Source organism: Gracilinanus agilis, chromosome 1 (genome assembly GCF_016433145.1).
Source record: "Gracilinanus agilis isolate LMUSP501 chromosome 1, AgileGrace, whole genome shotgun sequence".
Taxonomy (NCBI): Eukaryota; Metazoa; Chordata; class Mammalia; order Didelphimorphia; family Didelphidae; genus Gracilinanus; species Gracilinanus agilis.
This window is the reverse complement of record NC_058130.1, coordinates 288,850,455-288,867,666: the sequence shown is the minus strand read 5'-3', so window position 1 is coordinate 288,867,666 and position 17,212 is coordinate 288,850,455. Positions and strand designations below refer to the sequence as shown.

General features: G+C 36.5%; 1 protein-coding gene across 1 annotated transcript in view; it reads right to left on the bottom strand.

The window, feature by feature from the left end:
* Window positions 1-17,212, bottom strand: part of SYK (spleen associated tyrosine kinase) — a 131,967-nt gene that overhangs the window by 84,081 nt on the left and 30,674 nt on the right. Inside the window, exon 3 of the mRNA XM_044680173.1 lies at window positions 3,094-3,232. Within this exon, the coding sequence (XP_044536108.1) occupies window positions 3,094-3,232 (139 nt within the window). The remainder of the gene's footprint in view (window positions 1-3,093; window positions 3,233-17,212) is intronic.

Below are 17,212 nucleotides of genomic sequence, written 5' to 3'. Positions count from 1 at the left end.
ATGACATGAAGAAGGAAAATCAGTAGAATGCAAATACACCCCCCGTGAAACTTTGGAATATTTTTGAAATATAGAAAACCTTTTTTTGAAAATGAAGACTTTCACTATGAAGAACTAACTATAAAGTAACTAACAACTTAGTTTCATTATCCTTTTACAAAGACTTTAGAAAGAGAACAAAATCAAGGGTGGAATTTCAGATGCTTCAAAGATTTGTCTCTCTGTGTAAACTAAGTATAATTTCAAGCAATAGATGGCAGCAGATTCCACGAATCTGAATGACTTCAGTGATTCAATTTTTTAATTAACTTTTTCTTAGGATGGTTTATTTTCATTATAAATGTCAAGATACTATTTTAGTATTATTCTATGTTACATAAAGTTAATAAAAATAATATAATTATTTAATCATTATTTAATATCATTTAAATAATAAGATAATATTTGTATACACTTAGGACAGTGCTAAGTGCTTAATAAATGCTTCTCTTTCCTCTTCTTTTCAGATTTAAGTCTATAAAACCCACCTACCCACCTACCCCCAACACAAACACACTCTTCTCTTCTCCATGCTAAATATTCTTCCTTCCTAGAGAGAGTTACCAGGACTGAGGCTATCAATGAGATTTGCTTGTCCCTTTTCATTTCACCCTCATCAATGAACTCAGAGCTCTGTTCTCTATACAGATCCTCAGTTAGAATGATCTTTAGATATCATCCAGACTAACCTCTTAGTTATTTAACAGAAAAGGAAACTCAGATCCAAAGAGGTAATATATAATAGCCTATGGCCATAAAATTAGTTCCAAGTATTCTGAGGTAAATTTGAAGAGGCACCAAGTAAAAAATACTTAAATGTAGAACTGGAAGACAGGCATTTGAATCCTAACACCACCCAGATATTGATACCGATGCCAGAATAGCCTGCTGGTGGCTTTTCCTGCCTCAAGTCTTCCCCCATCTAATACATTATACATTAGCCTCTAAAGTGATTTTCCTCAAATAAAGGTCCAATTATGTGACCCTTTCCCCCTACAAGGTAAACTCTAGTGGTTTCTCAATGGCTCCAGGATCAGACATGTTCTATTTGGCATTCAAATCCCTTTACAATCTATCATTACCCCTGCTACTTTCTAGTCTTACATTTTCCCTGTCATTTTCTCTGGCTTTCTCTCTTGCCTAGAATGCTCTCCCTTCTATGCTCTAACTATTGACATCCCTAGCTTCTTTTAAGTCCAAACTAAAATCCCACTTACTTCAAAAAAGCTTTCCTGAACCCCTCATTATTCTAGTGTTTTCCCTCTTTAAATTATTTCCTATTTATACTGTATTCATATTACGCTGTATATATTGCTTACATGTTGTCTCCCTGCTAGACTGTAAGTACCTTGAGAGTAGGGACTGTGTTTTGCTTCTTTTTGACTTATCCAGTGTGTATTAGCACAGTACCTGATACATAGCATATGCTTAGAAAGTTTTTATTGAATGAATGAATCTGCTGAGGTATCTAACTTTGCACAAATCACTTGACTTAAGCATAAGTAAGAGTGATCCAACATTTTATATCTGGAATCATAGACCAATAGAATTAGAAGCAACCTTACAGAGGGATCATGTTTTCCAAAATATCCTACTAATAAAGTTCAGGAAGCAAGAAGGCTACCTCAAAGTAACACAGATAGTTGGTAGTGACAACTTTCTTCCTATGAAATGGAGATGCCCTTGACTGGCCTTTCAAATATGGCCACTGGCCCATGTAAGTAGGCAAGTACCCTCCTTCAACTGGCTACCTATATCTTTAAAACTGATAAGACAGTGCCTTTGGATCTTTTCTGCTGCTCTCTTATCAGTTTTATTCAGAGGATGAAGATACTAATTCATCCACAGAGAAAACACCATGAATTAATGAGAAGAAAAGAACTTCCTTCTCTTTTACTCCTGGTTCCTAGAAATGGATCTGGGCATATTTAGTTCTGTCATGTGTTGATCCTCCTCCTCAGTTTTAGGTGCTAGAGGAAATTAATATGGGACCTAGGAGTTTAGCCATGGTCATGTAGAGGCCAGGACTGTAGGTAAAATGGGGCAGTCAGCCAGCCTGGCATGAAAGCCCAGAGAAGCTAAGGTGCCTGGGTTTCAAGCTAAAAGAGTAGGGTTGGACTTGGAACTAGGACTATGTTCTATGGTAATAGAGCTAAGCTATGAAACAAATCCTCTTCTCCCCATAAACTGAGGTCTTAAAAGAGTTATATGTGGTGAAATTATGCCTTCTACATGTTGGAAAGTAAATCTGTATATTTGCGATCACATCTTTGAGCAGGTCTTTGACAAAAGAGTTAACTAGAAATTTAACTATCACTCTTATTTGCTTATAAAAGTGAATCCAATTGTTAGCTGCTAAAAGGAATTGGGGGGTTGGCATCTGGGTAGCTCAGTGGATTGAGAGCCAAGCCTAGAGACAGGAGGGCCTAGGTTCAAATCTGGCCTCAGATACTTCCCAGCCATGTGACCCTGGGCAAGTCACTTGACCCCCATTGCCTAGCCCTTACTACTCTTCTGCCTTGGAGCCAATACACAGTATTGACTCTAAGACGGAAGGGTAAGGGTTTTATTAAAAAACTTTTTTTTAATTAAAAAATAAAAGGAATTAGGGTGCCAAAGACCGCTCCCTACAATTGAGGGAACACCATTCATGGGCCCAGAGTCATTTGTAGAAAGCCTGGAAATATTCCAGGCCCTTAAGGGTTTTGAAGAGCCCTGGGGAGAGAGTGAAATCTAACTTACCCAGACAGTGAGAACCATGTTAATTTGTGATATCCACACAAAAACATATATTCTTGTTTTTTACTAAAAGCTAGTCAGATTCAATTAAAAAGTAATACACCTCACTTTGTATAAGCTTATAAGTTATTTTCTTTTCCTTGTGAAACAGAAGGCATTTAGATGAGTTTATAGTTAAATAACTTATAAGTAGCTCATGAGATATCAGAACAAAATACAAGGTAGAACCATCATTCTGTCCAAGAGACTGAATGGTGTCCTCTGTTTGAGGACTAGTTTTAGTCAACTGGGTAACTATTTTTCTTTACTTTATACCTGCCAAAGGGTGTCGAACTTCTTTCCATCAGGGATAGAGAGTTTTCCTGTTTTATCTTTATCAATGCGATAATGTAGGACTTTTCCTTCATGGAGTAAACAGAGAGCATACGATCCATTGTTGTCTCTTGCCCGTATTCTGAGAAAAACAAAAAAAAGTCATACTCACACTCACAGTGACTTTAATTATCTTTGTTCAGTTTCTGGTAATGAATGAATAACATTTGTAATTCGTCTTTGTCAAACTCCAGGTCTGGTCTAGTCTCCCTACCCATCCTATCATAGGGCCATGGGTATGTAGAGATGGAACAGATCTCGAGGTCATCTAGTTTATCCCTATTATTTTATGAAGAAGAAAACTGGGGCCAAAGAGGTTAAGTGGCTTGTCAACACCACACAAATAGAAAGTGCAGCAGTAAGAGTCAAGTAATGTCTTCTGACTCCAGGGTCCCTAATATTCCATAAAAACGACTCTGATTCTTTCCCTCTATTACACACTTCCAAAATTCACAAAATATAAAAACCAAAGAAACAAATAATGACAAGAACACTGAAATAATCTAATTCCATTCTCTCTTCCTAGAGAGAAAAATACAGATTCATATGGAGAGAAAAATGATTTCCCTCAGTGTGTATAATTCAAGAAGTTTCCAAAACATTTTAATTGGCCACAAGATTTTGATACTGTCAAGTAATTATTTTGTGTTGTTAGTCAACTCAAAGAACTAATCTTCCTTACTAATGCTGGTTAATTTAAAATAAATGGAGTAAGAGACAACTAGCTAAAGGTCTTCAAGTTTCTTTGCAACACTCTACTAAGGTATTCAGAATGGTCACAAAGAAAAATATTCATGTCAGAAAATAACCAAATGTTGTGTTAGGCTGATATTTCATTTAAAAGAAAGGAAAAAAAAGAGTAAAGCATTCTTGTTTAATATACAAGGAGGAAATGACTCATTCTATTGTCTTTTTAATTTCTAGGTCACAATACAAAAAAGATTTTAATATCACTGACCACGATGATGGTGGTTAATGATTTAGAGTCAGAAATCCTGGAGAATGAAGTCAAGTGAGGCAAAGGAAGCATTGCTAATAATAAGGCTAATGAGAGTGATAGAATTCCAAATGATATATTTAATATGATTTAATATAATATTTAAATATAATATGATTCTGTTGAAAGTGCTGCATTCAATATGTCAGCAAAAATTTTTTTAAACTCAACAGTGGCCAGTTGGAAAAGATCAGTTTATTTTCCAGTCCTGAAGAAGAGCAATGTCAAAGAATGTTCAAATTACCGAAAAATTGCACTCATTTTATATGCAAGCTCAAGATTTTACAAACTAGGTCTCAGTTATATGTGAACCAAGAATTACAAAAAGTACAGGCTTGTTTTAAGAGAGGCAAAATAACCAGAGATCAAATTTCTAACATTCACTAGACTTTTTGAGAAAATGGGAATTCCAAGGGGGAAAAAAACAAGCTCCTTCTTCATTGACTATACTAAGGCCTTTGAGTGGATCACAACAAAATTCAGCAAGTCCTCAAAGTGATGGGAGTACCAGGTCATCTTACTTATCTCATGAGAAACCTGTATTTGGGCCAAGAAGCAACACTTAGAACTGAATATATAACAAGTGATGGGTTTGAGACTGGAAAAGGAGTATAACAAGACTATATTATTAGCTTAAATATTTAGTGTATATACAAAATGTATTATGTGAAATGTCAAGTTGGATGGATCAAAAATCAGAATTCAAGTTGCCAGGAGAAACATCAATAGTTTCAGCTATGCAGATGATACCACTCTGATGACACAATGTGAAAAAGAATTAAGAAACCTCTTGATAAGGGTAAAAAAGGAGAGTATAAAAGTTGGCTTGATGCTGATCATCACTGAGATCATGGCAACTGGGCCCATTAGTTCCTGGCAAATAGAGGGAGAGGAAATGGAAGCAATGTCAGATTTCATATTCTTAGGCTCGAAGAGAATGACCTCAGCTATTAAATTAAAAGACACTTGCTCCTTGAAAGCTCCTGGAAAACTATGGCAAATTTGGATAGCACACTAAAAAGCAGATACATCACCTTGCCAACAAAGTTCCATATACTCAAATTCAAACTTAAAGCTATCGTTTTTTCTAGTAGCGATGTATAACTATGAAAGTTGGACTATAAGTAAAGCTGGGAGCTTCAGAATTGATACTTTCAAATTGTAGTGTTAATGAAGATTTGCGAGTTCTTTAAATAGATAGCAAGAAGATTAAATCAGTTAGAAAAAAGGGGATGGCAGAAGCTGAAATGTAATGGAAGCAACAAATGTAAGGTTGGAAGAATTCAGAAAATATAGGAGGGTAAAAGGGTCAGGTGTGCTATATAGTTCATGGAATCACAAAGTGTTGCACAAGACTAAAATTATGGAACAACAATAATAGCAACAAGATCTGACTTCTACCCTGTAATGGTGAGGCACCAGGGATATTAATTATTATTAAAATGTAACTAAATGGTTTGTGGGTACACTGGGTTGAAGGAGAGACAGGACCAACCAGGATAGGGAAACCAGGGTTCACTGACAAGCTATTAACTGACACAGAAATGGCAGTTGGCCCAATGGTCACCCAGCTAACCCTAGGCCAGGGTCTATGGAACCAGCAGGCAAAGGTAAAAGTTTATACAGTTTAATTGAAGGAAATAAAAATTGAAGGATGGGAATAAGGGATTCTATACTTAAAACCTAAGGGCAAACCACAGGGGGCAGGGAAGGACTTTACACTATCTTATTGACCTAACCCAGGCAGGGCCCAAAGGAAGCAGTACTGAAGTCACAGGGAAAGCTCCTTCAAACCTGGTTCCAGCCAGGTTTGGTCAGCTCAGCTAAAAGGCCAATTGGGGTCTCACAGTAATCCAAGGATGGTCACAGGATGCCAAGAGCCAACTCTGATGATCCAAGGTACCCAGGTAGGGAGAGTGAGTTTGAAATGCTGTCCACCAGATTCCAAACCACTTCCCCACTTGGTGCTGCTCTGAAGGTCTGTTGTCCACTGCTGAAAGCCTCCACCTCTCAGGATCCCAGTGAATCTGGATGCAGTTTTTCCCTAACTCTGAGATCTCCCAGGGTTAGCAACAGTTATGTCCAACCACTAATGGAGTCTCTCTTAGAGCACAAGCCCCACTTCCTGCTCCTTCATTCCATCTTGGAATCCTCCAGCCCTTCCTGCTAGGTCCAACACTATTACTAAATTAATTGCTAAATAAACCCTCACAACAACCCCAAGCCAAATCTCCACTGAACCTGATGCTTTAGTTTTCCATTTCAGCAATATTTTAGTTAATTTTCAATAACAATATGTATCATACTCTTACAGTTTGTTGAAAATTCTGCTAATTACCTAAAAAATAAGACTTATGAAGGCAAATAATGTAAGATATATGTTACAAATGAGGAAAAAATAAAGGAAGCTAAGTAATAAATGAGGGATTATGATGCATCTTAGAACTCATTCTAAAATTAGAATTAGTCAGATTAAGATAAAAACATAGCTTTTAAGTGTTTTCGAGGTGGGTTTAAAGAAAGCTGGATTTTTCTGGAACCTTTCACATCTTGCCAAGAAAAATCTTCTATTTTATTTTTGAAATCCACAAGTGATGGGAAGAACTAGGAAGGAAAACAATATAGTCAAAATGTGTGCCTAAGGAAAAATAGAGAGATCGTACAGAAGAAGTAGACCATTTGTGGCTAGTCATCATTTTCTTTAATGTCTCCCTTGGAAAAAAAAGTCCCATATTAAATATATCTTGGAAAATTGTATTTTATCCTTCCACTCCCAGGCTAATAATATCTTAAAAGAGCTAATAAAAATTCAGTTTTTAAAATTTCAAAGGCCTCACAATGGAAAAATGCTATCAATAACAGAGGTGGTTACTCATAATGATCTTGGATTTTAAGCATGAGCAGAAACCAATAGCAGAAGACAGGATGTCAGGGAAGAAGAAATAAAGACTCATAGGCTTCATATCTACAGGTAGTGAAAGGGCTGAATCCTTACATTAGTGTCCCACTAAAAATAGGTCATCTATCAGCCACTGGTAGATGCTGAAAGGTATTATTATTTTTATTCTTTCTTCTTTTAAAACATAAAAATATATTTATTGATTCCTTTTTTTACATGCATGAGTCATTTCTGGAAATGGTCTACTTCTTCCCTCCATACTAAACCCTTTATTATAAAACAGAAAAAAAATTCATCAAAAATTGTTCATTGCATGACCACATCTGACAATGTGGACCACCAATCTATTCTAATCATCTCCCAACTCTTTGTAAAAAGAAGGGAAATATGTTGTATTATCTATTTTCTAGGTTCATCACTAGTCTTTTTTGCTCATTTGTTATATATTATTGATCTCATTTTCTTCTCTCTTCTTTTTAATTACATCAGCTAAGGATTTATCCATTTTACCAGTTTTTCCAAGAGCCAGATTTTAATTTTATTCACCACCCTTGTGTTTTTTTCTTTCCAATTTATCTATTTCCTCTCTAACTTTTAATACTTCTTTTGTGCATATTTTAGAACTATTTATTTGTTGGTTTTTCTAAATATTTAAATATATTTATTAATTCTTTTTCTATTTTGTAATTTTATGTTTCCAAAGATATTATTTCCCCCTGAAGACTGCTTTAGCACATCCTTGAAATTTTGGTTTGCTTTTCAGAATATCATATTCTAAGCCTTGTGATTCTTCAATGTGGAAACTGCCAAATCCTATGTAATCCTGATTGGGGCTTCAGGATATCTGAATTGTTTTTTCTGACTGCTTACAATATTTTCTCCTTGGCCTGGAAGCTCTTGAACTTGGCTGTAGCATTCCTGGGAATTGTCATTTGGGGATTTATTGCAGGAGGTGATCTATGCATTGTTTCAATGTCTATTTTGCCCACTTGTTCAAGAATATCAGGGCAGTTTTCTTGGACAATTTCTTGTAGTATGATATCTAGGCTTTCTTTTTTTCTTTTCTTTTCTTTTCTTTTCTTTTTTTTTTTTTGGTCATGACTTTCAGGTAGTCCAATGATTCTCAAACTGTGTTTCCTGGATCTTTTTTCCAGGTCAGTTATTTTTTCAATGAAATATTTCATATTTTCATCTTTTGATTTTGTTTTATTGTTTCTTGATGTCTTGTGAAATTACTAACTTCTGTGGGCAGCTGGGTAGCAGGCCCAGAGATGGGAGGTCCTGGGTTCAAATCTGGTCTCAAGCACTTCCTAGCTGTGTGACCCTGGGCAAGTCACTTAACCCCCATTGCATAGCTCTTACCACTCTTCTGCCTTAGAACCAATACCCAGTATTGATTCTAAGATGGAAGATAAGGGTTTAAAAAATTATTAACTTCTGTTTGCCTAATTCTAACTTTTAAAGACTGAGTTTCTTCTATGATCTTTTGAACCTCTTTTTTTTTAAATTTTTAAACCCTTAACTTCTGTGTATTGACTTATAGGTGGAAGATTGGTAAGGGTAGGCAATGGGGGTCAAGTGACTTGCCCAGAGTCACACAGCTGGGAAGTGTCTGAGGCCGGATTTGAACCTAGGACCTCCTGTCTCTAGGCCTGGCTCTCAATCCACTGAGCTACCCAGCTGCCCCCAGAACCTCTTTTTCCATTTGGTCCATTCTACTTTTCATGACAGTCTTTTCTTCATTTGATTTTTTTGCCTCTTTTTTCAGTAGACAAACTCTGATTTTTAAACAGCTTATTTTTTCATTGGCCATTTGACTAATTTTGCTTTTTTCCATTACTTTCATTTCTTTGACCCATTTTTATTCAACCTGTCTTATTTTATTTTTTAGTTCCTTTTTGAGTTCTTCCAGAGCTTGCCACCACTTTCCAGGTTTGGTTTTTTTTTGGAGATTTTTGGAAGTGTTTGCTTGTGTCTCATCATCTCCTGTTTCTTCAGTTCTCTGCTTTGTTCTTTCCTGTAGAAATTTTTGAGGGTCCAAAGGATTATTTTGCTGGTGTTTCCTCATTTTCCCATTAGTGGACTGGTAAATCTGCATATTGCTGGCCATTTCTGTCTTAGCTTCTGATTCACAGGGTTTTTGCCCTGGAGCTGTCTTCACCACTGCAGAGGAGGCTTGATAGATCCCAGTGCTATGGACCTCCAGACCTCACTTCCAGGGCCTGGGACTTCAAGGGGTGGGTCTGAGGTGCTCTTTTGTTGGTGTATAACCCATAACCGGGTATCTCAAAGTTGCCTACACCCTAGATTTGAGTTTGGCACAGTAGATGGGGGGTGGGGTTTTTTGGCCTGCTCTTTTCTCTTTGCAGTTTTGCTTCAGTTCCCCCTGATATCATGGAAATTCACTCCCTCTGCCAATCTTTCACATTGTGTTCAGTGGGAGAGCCCCCTCACTCATCCTGCTTTGACTTCTGTCCTTTTGAGGTACCTTTCAAAGATCAATTTGGAAGGATATTCAGAGCAGTTTCAGGCTTTCACTGCTACTAAGCCACCATCTTGTCTGCATTTAAATTGTATCTCTTTTTGTCCTTTTTTATCCAGGCTGCTCTGAGATCTAGCTACTGCATGTAGGCCTCTCCCAGCCAGGTTGACTGTGACTTGTGCATCATTCCCAAGTGGGTGGCCGTGCCTATGCCTTTCCCTCCTCTCAAAATCTAAACAAACATATTGCATTCTGTAGTTCATTAAAAGTCCCAGGACTAAAGTTTTGTGGGTCTTCCCAGATTAATCTTCTTTCCTTGATTAAAGACATAACTATTTTTGTAGTTCTGTGTGTTTTTTTCAGGTTGACAGTACACATTATGAGATATTGGTCTATGATTAGTTCCTGTACAGTCTTCCCAGTAATTTTGTCAAATGGTGAATTCCTGTCTCAAAAGCTTGGATTTTTGGATGCATTAAACACATGTCATTTACTGCTGTGTATGGGTACCTAATATAGCCTGATGATCCACCACTCATTTCTTAGCCAGTACTAGATTGTTTTGTTGATCATCACTTTGTACAGTTTGAAATTTGGTATTACTAGGCTTCCTTCTTTCACATTTTTTCATTGATTCCCTTGATATTAGAATTATTTATATCTGTTTTTATTTAAAAATTGTATATATGTATATTGTAATCATATTCATATAGTCCCTTTTTTTGTCTTGGCAGGTATTTTCATGCTTCTGTCTTCTTTTAAACTTGTTTCTTGAGTTTCCCTGTTATTCTTGTATCATTTTATGGCCAGGTTATTTTTTGTTGTTGTTTGCTCATTTTTTTAGTCTTCTTCTTGACTTTTAATTTGGAATTAAAACTGGGCACTATCTCCTAGGAGGAGAAAGGGAGACATTGTTCCAAGCTTCAAGCTTTTTCACACTACTGTTTTCCAAACTAGTTCTTGGGGTTTGAAAGGTTTTGGTACTTCCAAGGTGTAGTGATCCCAGAAGAGATTTGGTCTCTTCTCTCCTCTTCTGTGATCTGATCCTTATCTGGAAAGAACATCTGATCCCTTATAGGCAAAAGCATTTTGTTCCCTTGTGACTTGTACAAGTGCTATTGTTTGTCAGGGTTCCTGATCCCTTGTGATCAAGAACACTTCTCTCTACCCTGGAACAGAGAATTAGAAATAGATGTGTGCACTAGAATTGCCAAATAGTGTCCTGTAATCACTTTCTGAGTTGCCAAGACCTCTTACCATGTCTAGCCTGTGAGCTCCTGAAACATCTGCTATGGCTGTAATTACCATCACCATGAAGTCCCAAAGCTGTTACCACCAGATGCACTGCAATATTGCCCTAATCTGTGTCACAGACTTTTCCTTCTAACCTTCTAAGTTGTCTTGGGCAGGAAAAATGTTTCACTTCAAGCTTTAATTGGTTCTGTTACTCCAGAATTTTATTTGAGGTATTACTTAGAAGTTGTTTGAAGGGGAATGTTGAAAGATCTTGGCTGTAATGTTTCCTCTACCTTTCCAATTTCTACTTAGAGTGTCATTTTCAAGGAACAACAAATAGTCCAGGTTAGCTAAATCATCGGATATATGGCAGAAAGTAAAATATAAGAAAACTGGAAATGGAGGAAGGAATCACTTTGTGAAAAACTTTAAATGTCAAAAAGATGGCATTTTTACTTTTTTAAAATATTGTTCAATTTATTCATGTTTCCTTGTCTACATTAAAAATTATTTATTGATATTTTCCCCTCCTTATCTTCCAAATGTGAATCTCTCTTGTAACATACATGTTGATTCAAGTATTGTGTGTATGTATATATATGATATATATATATATATATCATGTCTGAGAATACACACTCTGAATCCCTATTCTTCTGCCCAAAGATGGGTGGTAGGCTTCACCATTAGTCTTTTCAAGTCATTACTGATTATTACTTTTCAAAGTTTTCCCCTATTATTATTGTGTTCATAAAATAAAATGTATCTTTTTTCTGGTCCTTATTTCTGGATCATTTCATATAGACTTTCTATACTTCTCCTAATCACATTGATTATTGGCATAGTAATATTTCACAACATTTATATAATACAACTTACTCATCAATTACTCAATTGTCAAAGATGGTCTTTCCCTTTGGTCTATATGTGTTTAAGGTATACCTTTTTGGGGTCCAAAGTTATGAATATTTTAGTGAATATTTTGGATATAGTTCCAAATTGGTTTCCAGAATGGTTAATCAATTCATAGTTTCACCAGTGGTACATTAGCAAGCCATTTTCCCATAACCTATCCAATCACTATTATTTAGCAATCTGGTGGACTTTGTGGTCCCTCTCTTCACCAGTCTACTATAATAGTTTCCTGACTAGACTTTAGTCTATTCTTCTTACTGCTTCCCATTTATTTCTATTAGACTGCTCTGATATCAGCCTGGTCATCTGGTAAAATGAATCACTGAGAACCAAAAAGTTCTAATAAATACTCTCTTTGTGCCATGGGATTTATCTTGGATCTATTTATAGCCTTTTGGGGCAATAATACTGAAATGATTCTTGCCCCAAAAGCCCATAGGTAAGTCCTAGATAAGTCCATGATACAGAAAGAAGGGAAGATGAGAATGGTATAGAATAGGAAAATAGTATACAATAGAGAAAGAATAATAATATATGTCAAATGCTTTTCAATCCTTAAATTAGTAAAGAAATATTATTTATATGTCTTTAGCAATCTTAGAGAATCATCCAAGGTTTTCTAATTAAAACAAATGTGATCTTTTGTGGGCAAGGATACTAGTAGAACTAGGGAGGTAAAAGTTAAAACTTACACTTTCACTGTATCAGAAGATTTCCTTTTACTGACCCAAAGCTTCCCATAACAAATACCTATCTTTTTAACGTAAAAATTTTGTGAGTTATTAAATTGTAGCAAGGTGTAATATTGCTTCAAAAGAACCAAATATGAGTGTTACATTGAGGGCAATGGAAAGATCCAGCGTGTATGAGCAGATTGCAACATACGAACAAGGAATTTTGAAGAAACACAATAGTAAACGATGTCATCAAGGAAATAGTCATAAATGTTGTGGTGAATTTTCAATGAGCACAAATACATACACACACAACTGAGTGAATCCTTTAAAACCAAATCTAGTAATGTTATCAAGGGCATACACATGCCTGCCACTCACTCTAAAACAGAACTTATAACCACAAAGTAAAAATAAATGCCCCAGTGCACAATGAGGAACAGGAAAAAGAAAAACACATGATAAGGAAGTACAGTAATAGTCTTTTAGAGAACCAATATAATTAACACTAATGAGAGATTTTTCTTGGCAGGGGGATAAACAATTAAAAATTAGATTCAAATGTATTTTATTCATGTATGTCAAAAATCCTCAAAAATTCAAAAATACTGCAATAAAACACAATAGGTTTGCCTTTCCATGAATCCAAGGAATAGGGCAGTTGAGACATATGCAGCATTAAGCTGTTTTTGCCTCTAATTTTAGAGAAACCTTGTTCTACTTCTCTTTTATGACAAATGCAAAGTAGTATGATCTCAGTATTGAGGAAACTGTCAAAAATAGAAACTCAAAGAAAATCAAGAAATTTGAGATTCCAGATCATTCATTTCATTGTTTCCTGTCAAGTCCTTACTCTTGTGAAATAGTGACAGGGGAAGAGGAAAACAAGAGATAATGACCATATCTATGTAGCCTCATTTGAAGTCAAGGTAGGTGTCCCCTCTTTGTGATAACAGTCTAGGACACAACTGAAGGAAAAACTAATAAGAAATCAAACAAGAAACATTTATTAAGCAGTACCAGGCACTGTGAAAAGGAGTGATAATACAAATAGGCAAAAGATAGTCTTTGCCCTCTGTTGTGAGGAAGATTACTTAATTATTATTTAGGAGACCTAGCAGGAAGGGCTAGAAAATTCTAAATGGAATGGGGAAGCAGGAAGTGTGGCTCTCTCTGAGACAGACTCATGGTTGGGACAAGTTGTAACTGACTCTGGGAGACCTCAGAGGAAGTGGAGCTTGTACCCTGATTCCCTGGGATCCTGAAGGAAGACTGTCATCTACTTGTGGGAGATTTTGGTAGAGACTATTAATCCCAACCTGAGTTGCAGGTTAACTTGGGCTGGGTTAGCTCCCAGATCTACCCACCTGAAAGAGTACAGCTAGTGGTCCTAGAGGAGCTGCAACATCACTGGAGTGTGCCAAGACTCTGCTGTGAGGATACCCACTTCAGTCCTGCTATTCTCTGGGCCCTGTCTTGTTTAGGTCTCAACTGAGTGTAGATAAATCCCTCCCCTGACTCTGTGGTTTGCCCTTAGTCTGGAAGGGTAGAAACCCCTATTCCCATCCTTTACCATAGTTTCCTTAATTAAATTTGTTACAAACTCTTGTCATTTGCTTGCCAGTTTCCACAGGCCCTTGTCTAGATGGTGCAGGATGATAGGCCTAACTGTCACTTCTGTCAACAGACATTTTCCTTAGCAGTTAAACCCAGTCTCCCTAACTTGTTAAGTCCCCATCTTTTGTCATTCCTGTCTCCTACATACCCTTCTGGACCCACATATAATATTTAAGTTAACTCCCCTGGTTTTCCCCATAATACACTCAAGGAGCCTTCAGTCTAATGAAGGAAAGAACATGAAAATAAATATACACAAACAAGATATAAACAGGATAAATAGGAAATAATTAACAGAGGGGAAGCACTAGAACTATGAGTGATTGGAAAAGATTTCCTGTAGAAGGTGGGACTTTAGTTGGAACTTAAAGGAAGCCAGGGAAGTCAGTAGGCAGAGATTAGGAGAGAGATTAGTCCAGTCATGGAGGGCCAAAGAAAATATTTAGAGCTAAGAGATCAAGTGTCTTGTTGGAACACCCAGGAAAAGGGGCACTGGATCACAGTATAAGTGACAGGAAAAAAGGCATAAAACGATGATAAAGGTAGAAAAAGGATAGGTTATGAAGGGCTTTAAATGAGAGAGGTTCTGTATTTGATCCTGGAGATAACTGGGAGCCACTAAAGTTTGAGGAGGGCTAGGCAGGAGGAGATAGCATAGGAAACACTTTAGGAAAAATGGCTGAATGAAGGATGGACTGGGGAGAAACTTGAGGCAGGTAGACTGCAATAGGTAACTGCAATAATCCAGGTATGAAGTGATGAGAGCCTGCACCAGAACACTGGGAAAAAGGCACATTGGAGAGATGTGCCAAAGGTAAAATTCACAACAGATTAGATAGGGAGTTGGAGGGTTAAAGATAATGAAGAGTGAAGGATAACTCCTTGGTAGTAAGTCATTTTCTCAGAGGAAGGGATTGCCCTCTATAGTAACAGAAGGAAGGTAGAGAAAGATAATGTGCCCTGTTTGGAGCATGTTGAGTTTAAGATGTCTAAATGGGAAATCCAGTCTGAGCTATCTAACAGGCATTTGGATATGTGAGATTGGAAGTCAGCAGGCAGACTGAGGTAGAATAGATAGATTTGAGAATTATCAGTTCAGAGATGATAATTAAATCCATAAGAGTTGACAAGATCACCAAATGAAGTAGTTTAAAGGAAAAAGTTAAGAGGGCTGAGGACAGAACTATATGACACCTTTGGTTAGAGGAAACAGAGAAGGAGTGGTATTATCTGTCTAGATAAGAGGAGAATCAAGATAATGGTGTCTTGAAAACCTAGAAAAAAAGAGAGTATCAAGGGCAAGAGGGATCAACAGTGTCAAAGGCTTCAGAGACATCAAAGTGAATGTGAATTGAGAAAAGGCCACCAGATTTAACAATTCAAAAAAGAACATTAGTAACTTTGAAGAAAGAAATTTTGGTAGAATGATAAAGTTAGAAGCTAAGGTAATAAGGTAATGAGAAGAGAATTAGAGAAGGTAAAGTAGAGGCACCTATTATAGATGGCATTTTTGAGTAGTGTAGCTATTTAAGGACAGAAAAGATAAAGGACAATAGTTAGCAGGGAAGGAAGGATCAAGGGTTGTATTTTTTTTTAGGATGAGGGAGACATAGGCATGTTTGTGAGCAGTAGGGAATGAACCAGTAGACAGGGGAAGATTGAAAATAAGTAATAGAGTAAGGAAAAGAGAGACTAATCTGTTGGAGGAAACATTATGATGGGATTATTTGAGTAGGTAGAGGGTAACCAGCAAGGCCGCCTCATGATGTCAGAAATATAAAGAAAATAGTGACATGAGGCATCTGGTTGATAGGAGAAGAGGAAAAAGGTAGAAGAGGGAATTCAATTTTATCTGTAAAATATGAGTCTAGGTTCTCAGATAAAAGGTAGGGGTAGGAAAAGCCATAAGAATTTTGAAGAGGGATGAAAAAAAAACTGGAAGAGCCTCTGTGGAGAAGGGGGATAGTGGGTTGAGAAAGCATGTATAGAAGGATTTCTTAGCATCGGTGAGACCAGTTTCAGTTTAGTGAGGAGGTTAGAAGCTAGATTGAAAAGGGTTAGGTGAGAAGAGAAAAGATAGAGGCATAAAGTAGAGATAACTTTTTATAGGAGAATACCTAAGAAAGGGAGGAAAGATATAGAATAATATCATGATGGCATGGTATGATTTACTGAAGGTTGTTTTTTATTTTCTTTTTTTAAAAAAATAGGGGAGACTTGGATATGTTTGAAGGAAACAAAGAACCATTTGATAGAATGAGGTTGAAGATTAGAGAGAAAAGTTCCAGAATAGGGTGGCTCTGGTTGCATGTGGGGAACCGAACAGCTATTCTAATGATTCAAGCTTCTCACTCCAAAAAACGTCCATTTCTTTACATAACATTCACGTTATATGGTTGAAAATAATGGAATACTCTAAACTCAGAAGAAATAAAATTTCAAAGTCAATGAATTGTAAATAGGCCACAAGCACATCTTTTAATAAAGTGTGAACAAGAATCAATGTCGCAGATACCTTCAAAAAGATATATGGTCTACAAAGAAGCTAGCTTGATCACTGAATTAAGTGATAAATAATAGATAAATCATAGGTTCTAATGTAATTCATATAATATTACTGGGAAGCTACTAGTATGTTTGAGGTATCCTCTGAAGGATTTATGAGAAGATACAGAGAAGAGTCACAAAGAATGAGAACAAATGAATGAGTTATAATCTACCGTGAGGAGTAACTACATTGATGAAATCACAGAATCATCAGAGTACTAAAAAATAAGCATGTTTCACTGAAGAAAAATATACAATGAATATGGGGTGTAAGGAGCCTGTGATATCATAAACAAATAAATTGTAATATAGTCTGAGGGAGCTGCCTAATGCCCTGAGAAGGTAAATGACTTTCCCAAAGTCCTACTGCTATAATGGCTCAGATACAGTACCTGAACTCCATTTCTTAATAACTTAGTAAATGTAAGGTTGCTTTCCTATTAGTTACACCACGCTACATCTTTAAAAATATATTTGTAAGATTATTTCAATAAATTATAGGAAAAAAGCCTAATATGGTTTGAAACATGTTAGTGTCAATAGTATAAACATATTTATATGTTAATACACATTTAGTTAGTTAATATACACTTAGTGGCATAATGCATAGAGCACTGGTCTTGGAACCAGGAAGGCTCATCTTCATGAGTTCAAATCTTGGGCAAGTTACTTAACCCTATAAATGAGCTAGAGAA